At 40.4% G+C, this 14705-nt stretch overlaps 1 protein-coding gene across 1 annotated transcript in view; it reads right to left on the bottom strand.

The window, feature by feature from the left end:
- Positions 1–5422, bottom strand: part of LOC101858721 (microtubule-associated serine/threonine-protein kinase 2) — a gene marked incomplete at its 3' end in the record, with an annotated part of 46245 nt that extends 40823 nt beyond the window's left edge. The window contains 2 exon segments of the mRNA XM_005100565.3: positions 166–1494; positions 5234–5422. Coding sequence (XP_005100622.2) covers positions 166–1283 — 1118 coding nt within the window.
- Positions 5423–14705: the final 9283 nt, after the last annotated feature.

The following is a 14705-nucleotide window of genomic DNA, read 5'->3' as shown; positions in this document are numbered from 1 at the left end:
AAAGCAAAAGTCTTCTTGTTTTCTATGCAACAACGTGTCCTTCCCCACCCCACCCCGGGAGCAATCACAAGCTGGAAGTGGAACATCAACTTGACAAAAACCAATAAAAAGTAAAGAATAGGCAGAAAGTAAAATGAAATGAAAGACTAAACAAGCTGCACTTACTTAAAATCCATGAGGGACATGTTTGGCGGGAAATTCTTCAGGTATTGTTGAAGCTTCAGCCGTTTGAGGAAATCCACAAAAGCAATGTGTTCGAGATTCTCTGAGGAGGAGCGCCCAAAGTTGAGCACCCGATCCACCTTGGGGGAAGAAACGGAGCTACGCCTGTGGGGGAACAGCGCCCTGTCCACAGAGGTGACGATTCGCAGCTGTTTGTTGACCGGCGTTAAGACCGTGTGCTCAGAGGGACGCATCTCGCCACAAGCGTCATCGCTGAAATCCGTGCTCTCGCGCAGCTTCCCCTCACTGCTTCCATCATCACTGAGTTCGTCGACGCCCTGAAACTTCTCCAACCCCAGGCTGGAGAGCGTGCTGCCTGGAGAGAAATCTGAGGACGATGCGGAAAGCACATCCTCCGAGTCCTCAAACTGATCAGAGGAGGAGAGATTTCGACGAGACATGTAGGAAACACCGCAGAAAGTTTGGCGCCTCCGCCTGCTTGAGGTGGGTGTGGATGTCAGTGAGGACTCCCCAGAATTAAGCCGCACCCTGTCCAATGAGTAGCGAATTTCTGGAGAGTTGCCGCATTCTGGTGACGAATTTACCCCCTCTGTGAGATTCAACCTTAAACTTGGTGAAGACGCTGTTTTGGCCTTTGACATATTCCCTCCTTTAGAATCATCCGTACCTTTCTGGTCCTGACCTGGTTGTGTGACATCGAGATCAAATACTGTATTGTCTTCTTCGTTGTTTGATTCCACGGATATCGTGAATTTCACGACTGGCTTTCGCACTCCCCGCTCCATGACTACTGGCTCCTCAGACTCACTGAACACCTCAGATACGTCCTCAGTGTCTTTCACCGCCTTTGAACCACCCCCATCTTTCTTTTTAGACACATCAACTGATTCCTCAACACCCTGGAGGTGCCCACAGCTCTCCTGACTAACACGTGATTCCACTGGATCAGAGGTTGGTGTTTCCAAAACATCTTCATTTTTTGACGCATCGCTGGTTGACTGATCTTCATCGTGATATGGATCTGGTTGGTTCTTCTTTGAGCTTTTTCTTGTGGTGACAAATTGCAATCTCGAGCAGAAAGACTTCTTGGAACTCGCCATGGTGATGGCCACAAAGATGCCATGCAGAAAAATGAACAATTCAGTCACACTTCCTCCACTAAATAACAATAAAAGTTGCAGCACACCATTCTTGTGGCAGTATCATCAGTAGATTGATTGTACCCATTCTTTTTTTGTGGTATCAATGAGGGGTGGCTTTTTCAAACCAACGTGATTCAAATCACTTAGCTCCAGAGCTCAGCACCTGTACCTAGTGAAGACAAATAAACCATTTAAAACCTGAAATTATAGGCACGAAATAATATCTTATCAAATGAATTCACATGCAAGCAAGCTTGAAGCTACTAGTGGGTAAGGCATTTGACTTCCAACAAGAAAGTTGGAAACTCTTTGGGAAAGGTACCACTTGTTTTTATCTTATTTACACACATCATTTCACTCAGTTGGAAATGGCAATCCAAAGACACAGAAAGTGTGAATTCCTTTAGGGTGCACCTGAAAGGCTGCAATATTTTATATCCTCGGGGAAACCATGATATATACAATTAAAAATATATATAAAAAGGCATCTGACCAACTTTCAAGAAAATTATGCACACAACGGAAAAGCACCATGATTTGTAAAAAAAAGTATTTCAGTCATGGACCAAATATTTCTCATTTGAAAGCAAAAATAAGACAAACTAGTTACCAACTCCCACTAGCCCCATGAACAACAAAGTCTTAGTTTAAGTTTAATATTAGTAGTCTAGGTTTTACGGTGATATGGTCATATGAGCGCCAAGGGGTGGATGTCAACAGAGAAGTACAGGGAATCAGACTTACTCTGCTCACCTCTCTAGCTTCAACAGCACAAAGTCTGCTGCAACTATCAAGGCACCCCGGAAATAGCGGGTCACAAGAATGTGACAAACATACAAAAGAAGTAGAGGAAAAATGATGACAGTACAGTAAGGATTAGGAAAGAAAAAGCAGCAGTTTCCTGTCCTGTTGTAGTTCAGGCACAGTATGAGCATGACATTGTTGGATCAGCCCATTTAAAATTCTACTGTGCATTAGAAAGAGAATGGCCTAGAGACACTTCAGTCAATGGCACCGCCCCGGGGAGTACAACAAAGTCTAACATGCAACAGAGTTGACACTAAGCACATTGTACAGTTGCGTATTGCAATAATATCACAAAGCAAAAACATCACCATGAAAGAAATAATAAAAAACGAACTCCAAATTCCAAACTTACGCAGAATTGTGCAGTTTTTACATTTCTTGCCTATGGCGAATGTACTGTCTTCACCTAGCCTAGGCATAACAAGAATTATTTTGTCACTGGACAATCCTCATACCCCACCCCCCTTTCAATTTCAAGCTCTTGGACTGCCTTACAACAACCAAATTCTATCTATATTTAGTGGACAATTGTATGTTTTTTTTAATAGTAGAGTTTTACGATTAAAAAAAAAAAACATATAATCGTCCGCTAAATATAGTATAGAATTTGGTTGTTGTACGGCAGTCATTAAGTACAGTAGTACAGCCAGCCTCTTCCTTCATTATATTGCAATTCCTTCTGAAGTGGTCTTGTAGGCCCTACCTTTGCAGTGTGCGATTTAGGTTTTAAAGTTCAGATTAAGGGTTCGGAAGGAGGGAAGGACTTCCAACAAGCGACCACCCCAACAAACACAAAGAAAGAGACTTAACCCTGACCCAATCCCTACCTTGCCCACATGCCCCTACCCAAAACCCTTTAACCCTCTTTTCTACTCTATTTCATTATGATGCTCGCTCGTTACAGAATTCCTCCCAAGGGTTTAAATGTGAGCGCATTGTAAATGCAAACAAGTCACAAGTTCACAAAATGACAGAGTAATCCAGTCTGGAGTAAACATTGTACACATGACTCATTCATTGAGATTTACAGCACAGCTGCAACAGTGATGTGATAGTATTCATGAGAGCGGATGGTTTTTATGAAGCGAATATGTGCAGCACAGTAACAATGATTGCAATTTGCTGCATTGCATTCTGCTGCACGATGAAAACCCATTTTTTTGTTTTATAAAAGTTAAAAAGCATCATGACTGAAATTTTGTCACTCACTCAGAGAGAGGGCAGGAACATAGTCGAACGACATTGTGTAGTACTGGCCTTAAATTAAGAACCTGTTTTTTATATATATAAAATGTTCAAGCTGAATCTTCCAGAGAACCTACTCAATCATATGCGAGCATTTGCCAAAAGGTGGGATACCTGGGAGTGACAAATGAGGTCCAAAATAAACTTTATGTAATAATTCTTAAATCACCCATATATATATATAGCCTAATGATTGCTCTTTCAGGCTCAGTAACTGCCAAAGCTGTATGCAATGGTCTTGGTGTAATTCTGACTTGAATGACGGAAATAGCAAAAAGTTCGTTCATAAAAATGATGACACAAATTTATGAACGCTCCGTTTATGAATAATAAAATTCGGGAGTAGAGACAACTTCTGCAATGGTCAAGGAAGAGTTCACAGTTCAATGTGATCCCGCCTGGAGCGAGCGTGTAAGCCCTCCCCACCCAGCGAGTGATGTAAGTTTATGGGGAGAGCTCAGGTGTTATTGCGATGCGTGGGGAAAACAAACGTGTCGGTCAGTTCACACCCCGGTGTGTAGCGCTTCATCGAGTTTTACAACGTGTATGTGATCACATTCACGATAGTGGCTGATCTTTGACACGACAGACAGTATATTGATCTCAACTTTTCACTCTTGGTTGACCGGCTGTCCCGCCCGCGTTTTTGTTCCGCAAATTATGATCTGAAATAATGCGGGATCTTAGTCTTAGCCGAATGTAGACCTTCAGAGTGAATCAGAGCAGGATCTTAGGGGTGACTTTTGCATAGTAAAAATTCTGTTTCTTAAAACAGCGGGATCTTAAGCGAACCGGAATCGCAAGCGGTGGGATCTTAGGCGGAGACTAATCAGTAGTCTACTGTACTAAGTTACGGTTAGGCGTTATTGGTCGGCCAACCCTCTACAGAACTCTTTTCTCCTCCGCCTAAACTAAATTCATTGACAAATTCCTACCTCTATAGTTGACCCGTAAGTAGCCTTGATTAATTTATTATCAAGACTAATCAAGATCTAGATATTAGTATTATAGATTAGGCTATCTATATATCTAGATCTAGAACTAAAAGCCAAAGCCGAAGCACGAGACTTGATAGTCTCTAGATCTCCTAGCCAAGAGTCTAGAGTAGATCCACTATAGACTATACGATGGCGTCGATAATTAAGACTAAGATCTACTAGATCTAGAATCTAGATCTAGAATCTAGACCTAGATCTAGATCTAGACTAGACTACTTCACTTTCACTTTCACTTTTAAAACTTGAACAGTGTCTTCAGCCTCAGCCTTCACTCTCACTTATAATGAAATGTATTACTTGTAGATTCGAGACTAGATCTGATATAGATCTAGATCCTAAGTACTATTTTGTACACAAACGCACACTGGAGATCTTACAATAGCCTAGCACTTGAGATCTAGCCCCAGCCTAGTAGGGTAGGCTAGGGATAAGGCTAAAAGTAGAATCTAGTAGTCGATTCTAGATCTAGATCTAGACACTAGACTCCAAATGAATGAAACCTGCCTCAACTAGGCTACTAATACACTACCAACAACAAACAAGTCCAGTCTCTAGATCTACCTTAACTATAGATCTTCTACATGAATGATGGACCGTACCATGCAAAGTTCATATGGTAAAGACAACAGACTTAGTCTCAGGCGGCATTAGACCTTTATTCCATTCATTGTGTATGAATGAAAAAGGTAATGTTTTTGAGCAATTCTTTTGTGTATCAAGTAATAAAACGAAATGAAGTGAGTCAGAAGTCGTAAAGTTTACGGTGAAATTCAACAGATTCGAGAATTAATACAAACAAACAGCTAAATCTAGACCTAGATCAAGATTAAAATATAACGTTTGTTCAATTAAACATACCTATTCACAGATAGCACAATATTCCACAAAAGAAAAGTCTCCGCCGACTCTAAGCACGTTATATTCCTCTTTGAGTCACACGGCAGCCTATTCTCCATACTACAATCTATGGCCATTCTTGGATTCTCTCACAACACTGAAGAGTGAAGTTATCATCATCCAACCAACAGAGGGAAATCTTAATTTGGCAGGTAAGAACAAACGGTACAAAAAGTTTATTCAATAAAAGCATAATTTTCACCCAGTGAACATTTTAAAACAAAATAAATGTATTAGGGCTATCTCTTATTTAAATAGAATATGAATTTAGAGTTGTTTCTTTTCAAATAAGCTACCTATTTAAGTCTCAATGATTTGTAAAAAGACTTGCGTTTACTGCCAATTTGGCAATACCATTATTACCTAAAGCATCATGGGAACGTATACAAAAGCTATTTTTACGTCAACAGCTTGATCATTATATACTTTATTTATACGGAATACGGAAATGTCAATGCTCTCTCTCTCTCTCTCTCTCTCTCTATATATATATATATATATATATATATATATATATATATATATATATATATATATATATATCAATTTCTTTATCTCTCTATTCTTCTTTCTCTCGCTCGCTCTTACTGTTTCATTTGTAGCATTTAGTGTTCATGCATTTACCTCACTGCAGTAGGTACGAAATACACATGTAATTTCTATAAAATAATTATTTGTCTGCTTTTTGTCTCTGGGAAATAAGATGTTTACTGCGGACTGTCCTTAATTAAATTTCGATCTCAATAGTTACCTACGGCAAGGTCACTTAGCATTATTTCCACCTTTTGGGAGCACTTGTACTGAACATAAATTCAAATTTAATAAGGGTCTCCAATAAAAGTTCTTGATCTCTGTCTAATTCTGTTCACCGTGTTTGTTTTTAAGATGTTCTGTTTTCCCAAATTGCTGCCTCAGCTTGTTATACTGTCACCAAATTTGTAAAACATTTAATTTAAGAGGCATAAAATATTATAGGATCAATTTATTCAGATTGAAGGACTCAGAAGTTTCCCCCATGAGTACTGCCTCTGGTTTACCTTTTTTCTAACAATATTGTAAACGTGATTTGGTCCAGTCAGTTTTGAGACTAAGGTCCATGTATTTGTTCAATTTTGTTTTTTCAATTGTTTCCTGATAAATTACAAGAGATGGAACTTTTTTTTTTTACAATCAATGGTATTTAAATTTGTCCTTTGATTTTGTGAGGTTTGCATTAATGATAAAGTTGAATTAATCTATTCAAATTTCCTCACTCTACATCTTTCTCTTTTTTTTTCTCTTTTTTTTTTCTAAATTGGTTTAATCATGCGGAGGAATCCTGCTTTTGAACTGAGCTACGGATCACTTAAATTATTGGAAAATTATTGTGTCTCACTCAAAGCTATTTTTAAAGCTAAAAGATGTGTTTCAATTACCTCCCTTTAGAAGAAAATAAAGAGAATCTTCTAGGTATATCAGCTGGAAAACTAATGTCCATTTCCGGTTATAATTGTATGAATAAATCGATGACCCCTTACATAACAACGTTTATAACATAGGCCTATTAACTTGTGTCTCTCTGCCGCTGGTATTGTTATGAGGACGAGCAGTATGTGAGTGTCTGTGTGTGAGACAGAAAGAGAGAGAGAGAGAGAGAGAGAGAGAGAGAGAGAGAGAGAGAGAGAGAGAGAGAGTGTGTGTGTGTGTGTGTGTGTGTGTGTGTGTGTGTGTGTGTGTGTGTGTGTGAGAGAGAGAGAGAGAGAGAGAGAGAGAGAGAATGTGTGTGTGTGTGTGTGTGTGTGTGTGTGTGTGTGTGTGAGAGAGAGTGTGTGTGTGTGTGTGTGTGTGTGTATTTATGAATGTGTGTGTGTGTGTGTGTGTGTGTGTGTGTGTGTGTGTGTGTGTGTGTGTGTGTGTACAATGAAAGGGGGGGGGGGGGGGTGTTGTTCATGTCAACACTAGAAGTTCCTTTTCTGTTTCCTTTTTACTATTTTCGAGAGATCATCTCCTCGTTTTCATAAGTTTTATTATAAGTAGCGTTGAAGTGGGGAAAAACGAAACAGGGAAGGTGGGGAGGGGAGTCCACTGTCTTGCGCCCCAGCCTCGCAAAGCACTTGATACGCCCTTGTGATACTCTTATTATTATAATCCTCTGGAGGCGATGAATCACGGATCTGGTGTGACAAGACGGTGGTCTGGAATTCACAGAGGCAAAGGAAAAGAAAGGGGTCAGAGAGCACATCACCACGTCTATTTATTGCAAGGGCAAATTGCACATCCCCTAGGGCCTCTGGAGAGGCTAATCCGTCCACTCTCACGGATGGTCGCTAGAGAGAGACGAAATGTATAATACAAATATTGTATATTGCGTCCGTCGTGCCACTTTACTTTGTCCTTCTTTTTGTCTTGTCAGGTGTCAAGAGGAAGCGCAATATTCTGTCAAAGACTAGGTGGGTGGCTTTCGTTGTTGATGCGTAATTCTTTTGGAGGACCTCTTTAATTAACGCCATCCAGCAAACGTTGGGTGGCTACCCTGTCCTTGTATCCTGACTCTTTTGGGTTGTATGCTCGCGCAGCTGATTGAATTGGGGACGTTCTCATCAGATGACTGAACCACTTTATGACTCTTTCGTGTTCTATATTATTAATATGTTCCACCATGGAACAAAGAGAGGAAGTCGGTAACTTTCACAGAAAGTGTTAGGGCGAAAACATAGAGAACGCCGATTTAGGAGACTGGCCCAGTAAGCGGCGATAGGTATAAAAATCCCCATATGATTTCCAACTTGCCCCACATAAAACTGGCAGACTGCAGGCGGCTTTAAGCTTGGATCGGCGTTGTCGGCTTTATCGGAATCCAAACTACATTCTTATTACGCCGAAAAACTGGGAATGGCGTCTCGCTGTCAATTTGCAACCGCGGTGCTTTCTTGTCGTATCTCCATTTTATACAGTGAAAATGTGACTTTTTCTTAAGCTCACTCTTTGTTGTGAACTGCTTTCACTGTTATTAAAAATGGAGGTGCGACAAGAAAGCACTGAGGTCACGAACTCTCAATGCCGTCTCGCCGTTGCCAACTCGGGTTGAGCGGTTTGCGTGACGTCATCCGACTGGACAGGGGACAATTTTAAATTGCCATTTCAGAGCCGGTGCTTCACGGTAGACAAAAACTAATTACATTTTTTAAAATCAGCGTCGTCAAATTATAGTGGCAAGAGAGCAGAATTACATTTTAAACAATTTTTTTTTTTTTTACAGTAGAGGGTTTTAAGGCGCTCGCAACTGCATACGGTCATATGAGCGCCAAGGGGTGGGTGTCAACAGAGAGGTCTTTAAAGGGAATCAGACTTAGACTGCTCACCTCTCTAGCTTCAACAGCACAAGGTCTGCTTCGACTATCAAGGCACCCCAAAATAGCAGGGCACAAGGGAGCGACAAACATGCAAAAGAAGTAGAGGAAAATGACAATAGTAAAGATCAGGAAAGAAAAAGCAGCAGTTCCCTGTTGTAGATCAGGCACAGTTATGAGCGTGACATGAATCAACCAATTTACAATTCTACTGTGCTTGAACGAGAAATGTCCCCCCTTTGGGAATGGCCTAAAGACACTTCAGTCAGTGGCACTGCCCCGAGGGTAAGCAACATTTTAGGAATTTCGAGGATTTTTTTAATCCCCAAATAAATTCTTCATAAATACCAGCAATGGTGTGGTGTAATTGTTTTCTTATATCTAGATCTAAGCTTTATGCGGCCTCTATGTGGAGTCAAGCAGACACCTACTGGCGCCTGTAAGTGTCAATCTTCAGCCTCTTAAGTTTCGGCGTTCTCTATGTTATCGCCCTTACACGACCTTTTTTGCGCTTGAAATACAGTTGATGCCTTTTTTTTTCTTTTTGGTAAGTGTTTTACGGCGCTCACAACTGCATAAGGTCATATGAGCGCGTGGGACACATTAAAATTAAACATTTTCAGTTGGTGGGGAAATTTTGAATTTTGCCCGAGTGGCGCCGAAGCCTACTCTTATCGATTTTTAGACCACCAGTCACCAAGGGATTTTTGACGTGCGCAACTTCCACACGCGACATCCGAGATTTTTCGCCGTTGTCCGAGAAGGCTAGGTGTAGATATTTCCTACCAGAAGATCAGGGGTGTTGGCTGATATACAGCAGCTAGAAGGAGCCAAGGAGTAGCGGTATGAAGGCGGCAGAGAGAGTCAGGAGTCCAGAGGAGGGGACAAATGTGCTGAGGGGGTGGGTGCAGAAAGTGAAGACGAAAGCAGACGACAGAACATTGCTAGAGAGCAGGAAAGGAGGTGAAAGGAGACAATTTTAGAGGAGAAATTTGTTTCCGTTGCTACCCGGTTTCGAACTCGGGACCTTTAAATGAGAGGTGAACACCTTCGCCTCTAGGCCACGAGAGCCCCCTGTTGATGCCCTATTAACTAATAATGTTGATGATGTTGATAAGGAGCATGGACGTTGATGCCATCTGATGAACACTGGTAAGATATAACAGTGAGTCATTGTTAATAGAAACAACAGTAAGTTTGTTATTTCGTTGGATATTGGTGTTACCTAGTGGTGGCATCAAGGCGGGCGTTTTGTCAGTATTGTGTGGGGTTGTTTTGGGACGAAATATTCCCTAAAGCTAGAGGCTCCAGTTGACCCTGGGCTAGCGTTACCTTTTCTATCAGAATGGTGTCGATTTGACTGTTACTGCTACAGTCAATGTTACAGTTGCTGCTAAGTTTTCTGTAATTTCCGAACGTATACTAATACGGTACTAGCACTTTGCAAAGTTATGTCCTTCACAGTAATCAAACGGAAGAAGACCGGCGAAAGATCTTCCCTGCGATCTTTGTTCATCTTTCAATATCTACGGGAAAAAAGCACCCACAGCAAGCATTGACCACACCTCCCTCCCAAAATTAAAATGAGTGTGTGGGTGGGGGGGGGGGGGGTATCCCCCCTCCACTTGTTTTTTAATTGTTTGTTAGTTGTCAAGCGCACTGCCTACTCAATCCCCCGGTAAACTTACTCCTCTCAACTCAATAGACTACTGCTGGAGAGTTCCAATCCATCACCTTATAAAGGATCAGATCAATTACATGTATAATAAACTGTTTCACTTTAGGCTATCGCAACATATTAAAAAATTATAGCTCATTTATTAATTATTTACCAATGTGCACATGACCTTGCATTCAATTTTTTCTCTTCTTGATCTTAGTGCTGCCTTTGACACTATAGATCAGACTATTCTTATTGAACTATTGTTCAACACGTTTGGCCTGTCTGGCAGGGTTCTTGACTGGTTCAGGTCCTACCTGATTGGCCGTACACAATCTGTAGTTGTACGCGACTCTCTTTCGTCAATTTTTAAACTAGACTTTGGAGTGCCTCAAGGTTCAGTTTTGGGTCCAATCTTGTATACGCTATATACACAGCCGCTTGGAGCCGTGATCAGAAAGCACAATATGAATTATCACATGTACACAGACGATGCACAGTTATATAAATCTGTTCCACCATCAGATGTTAAAACCTTGCTTACCACCATATTATGGGTCTGTGCATTGATGATGTCAAAAAGTTAATTATTGATAATAAGCTCCAGCTTAATGAAAATAAAACTGAATTTTTTTTATGTTACGCAAAGAAAAGCCATATCCCCATAGACATTGATCCTATTTGTACTGAAAATGAAAACCTGTAGTTTACTGATAAAGCAAAAAAATAATAATCTGGGAGTGTATTTTGATAAAAATTGTCAATGGAACACCATACAGTGTGTCAATTATTTATGTACCACTTTTATTTTGTGAATTGTGTAGAATTGGTCATAATATGTCTATGTTTTTGAATGAACACTCGTTGAAAACGCTCGTGTCATCTTTCTTATTTTGACGCATCGATTATTGCAATGCTTTACTAGCTAACGTACCAAATTTCACTCTTCACAAGTAACAACGTTTTCAAAAATCATGCTGCTAGGCTTGTACTAAAGAAAAAGAAGAGGGATCACATTACTCCCATGTTAGGAACCAGTGGCGGCTCGTGGTTTATAGAACTGACCGGCGGTCATTCACGTCGACTATTTTTCCATCCCCCACCCCCTTCCTTCACAACACACACACTCACACACACACACACACACACACACACACACACACACACACACACACACACATATGCTCTCTCTCTCTCTCTCTCTCTCTCTCTCTTTTTATTTTATATCCCTACTTTCGCCATCCCCACCCCTCCCCCACTCACACACCACAGTAAACATTGTAATATAATGTAATGTGAAAGAGCTAAAATATGCGGTAGCGTCAAGAAACAATATTATGAATAATGTAAGATGGAAGTTACTGAGATTAATAGAAACTCACTTGATAGGCACAGAAAAAGAAACACTACTTGAGTCTATGCTAGAAAACAAACTGAAAGTGAGAAGCAATAAACCGCTGGTCCTGGCCTCCAGTACAGTACTTAACTCGTACTTTCTACACCCCCACACAAAATATCGACGTGCACTGGACCCGTTAAATATATGTAATAAGAACTGTCCTGTCTGATGACAAAAAGTCAATTGCTACTGTACCAGTGACGCTGCCCCAAGCAGATCAAGTCTACAATCAGATGCTATACAAAGCTGGACAAAGTTAGCACACAAGTTTCCGATCATTATATTATCAAATGTACTTCATCGCACTTCTCAGTTCTCAGAATTGAACACTGAACACTGTGTTGTAACAAAGTGGGGAAGTGTGTCAAATGCTAATTATAGAACTTGGTGTCTAGCTGGGGTGAGGGTTGATAAGGGGAGGGAAGGGAGGGGGTTTTCGACAGTCTCATTCTTTATTTTGTAAGCTACAAAGAGGCCAATCTGGCAATAAAGGGATGATCTATTCATTCTGAGGGCTGACGATGGATTTGTCCATGGGACTGACGTCATCGCTAGGCCTAAGCCCACCGTGTGTTTGGCCTCGTACGTAGTAAGTAGTACGAAGTTCCGCGACGTGACGACGTGAAGGAATGAGGTTATGTCGCGACAAAACAGCAGTGAATCCCACTTGCTATTTGAGCGCCTTCAAATCGGCAAGGTGTTTTTGAATATTGATACATGTTTGTTTTGATTTACTTAAGACTGAATGAAAATCGTCATCAGCAATAAACCTCTAGTCAACAGTCCAGCTCACAAAAATCTGACCGGCACCGCCGGTCTTGCCCAGTTAACAAACCGCCCCTGTTAAGAACGTCACATTGGCTTCCCGTGTCAGCTAGAATGTCATATAAAATTGCAATATTATGTCATAAATGTGTCAATAACAAAGCTCCCTCATATCTTAGTTATCTCATCCAGATTTATGTCTCATCTAGATCACCAAGATCAGGCGATCCTTATCTTTTAAGAGTTCCTAGAAAAGGGGGTAAAAATTTAGCTGAAAGATCGTTTGCCCACCTTGCTCCCTCAGTTCGGAACTGTCTTCCCCAACCCTTGAGACATACATCATACAACATCTGAGTCTAAATTGAAAAAATCTTTAAATTTAAAGATACGTTTAATGACATCATTTTTATGTCAGTAGATTCATGTGCAGTTTAATGTTATGTAAATGACTATGTATCCATTTATGTATTTTGCGAATCACATTGTGTATATTATTTTATTAGGTATGTGCTCATTTCGTAACGATGTGTAAGCGTGCGTGTGTGATAAGCCAGCAGATGTGTGTGTGTGTGTGTGTGTGTGTGTGTGTGTGTGTGTGTGTGTGTGTGTGGCGTGCGTGAATATTGTTCGTACATGTATTTATGTAAGGCGCCAAGAGCTGTGTTTACACGGGAGTGGGCGCTATAGAAATTATCTTCATTATCATTATTATCATTATTACATGTCTGTTGATCACGGATCAAACAAAAATTAAAATCTTGATCCAGAAATTAAAATTTCTTTATAGTATAGTGAGCCTTAATATTAAACATGTTGGCTGCATACACAAGATCATTACAATAAACGATTTACAGTAATTTAGTCTACAAATAGCTCAGTTTGAGACAGGGACATAATATTCCGTCTTGGGGGACATCACCCTGCCCCCCCCTCCCATCATTTTAAAGCAAGCGTGTCGTTTTGGGGGTTTTTTTTTTGCCTCAAAGACCGTACGTCTAGAATCTGGACCTCACCACGTTCGAGTCTCGAAAAGTATCCACCTGTCTGATGTAGGCCTACATACTGTAATACAGTACTATAGTCGTGCGTTAATGTGTGGTTTTGATGAAAATAGGTTAGATATATATCACTCTCTGATATATATCTAACAATATTAGAGCTTGTTCATTTTCGCCTGTCGGCGTTAAATACTATTCTAACTCACGTATGCCTACGAAACTTTGCATGGCAGTTCTGCAGGCCAGTGACCAATTAAAATAAAATATAAAAAATCTCGACCCAGTAATAAAAAAATGTTTCTCTTTCGATGCAAACAATCAATCACTAAAATAAATGGTAGCTTTTAAGCAGAAGGGTTTTCTCTATAACCAAACAAATATGCACAACGATGAAACCAAACTCCTCTTATAGGTAGGCCTAGGGTAATGCCCGCTTTTGGTGAAGGTCAAAATTTCTGGAAACATCGAAAATCTGGATTAGCCCGCTTACTGTCCTTAAAAGCGACGAAATGACTCACAGTAACCTTGAGTACAAATTGCTCATTTGGAGACAGCGACACCACCCTACCCCCACATTTCAGTGTAATTTTGTAGAAGCTGTGCATCTCCACGTTCTCCACGTGTGTCTTGAAAATAACGCACCCCGTCTCTTATATCGCATCGCGTTTCTCTGGCGTTTGGTGTTTAATAAAGTATGTTAACTTCTAATCATGTTAGGTGTCTGCTGTAAATCCCCTATTATTATTATTTTTAAAAAACAACTGCCTTAGGCTTACATCAAAGAAAACGCATCGGAACCTCAGTTTGCAGCAACCTTTATGAATGGGGTTTTAGATTCTGTTGGTCATCCATCTTTTAAACCTGTATGCAAATATGTGAGAGATTTCAGTATCTTATTTTAACCGCGGTCAGACGAAAGTGAAAAAGATATGTGTTATGATGTTTTAGGTATGCCGTGCGCTCCCCCAATTGTAAAAAAAAAAAAGAACTGTTATTACATTAAGGCTAACATAAAAGGAAACGGGTCGGAATTTTATTTTTAAGTGGCCTTCATATTTTATAGGTCATCCAACTTAAAAAAATTAAGACCCGCATACAAAGACCTGAGGTGATTTAAGATAGAGCTATTTTTGTTTATCCCGTTTTTACTGTGGGCAAGCGAGGGTGAACAAGCTGTGGTTTCTTGCTTTGAAATTTTAACATTCTCACATTCACGGCTTTCATCACGCTACAAAAGTATGTACATGTATGCGCGTGTGTTTTTGCTTATTGCTTGTGTGTG

This window comes from Aplysia californica, unplaced genomic scaffold (genome assembly GCF_000002075.1).
Source record: "Aplysia californica isolate F4 #8 unplaced genomic scaffold, AplCal3.0 scaffold00251, whole genome shotgun sequence".
In the NCBI taxonomy this organism is placed as follows: domain Eukaryota; kingdom Metazoa; phylum Mollusca; class Gastropoda; order Aplysiida; family Aplysiidae; genus Aplysia; species Aplysia californica.
Note: the sequence above shows the minus strand (reverse complement) of the source record. Positions and strands in the feature narration are given on the sequence as shown.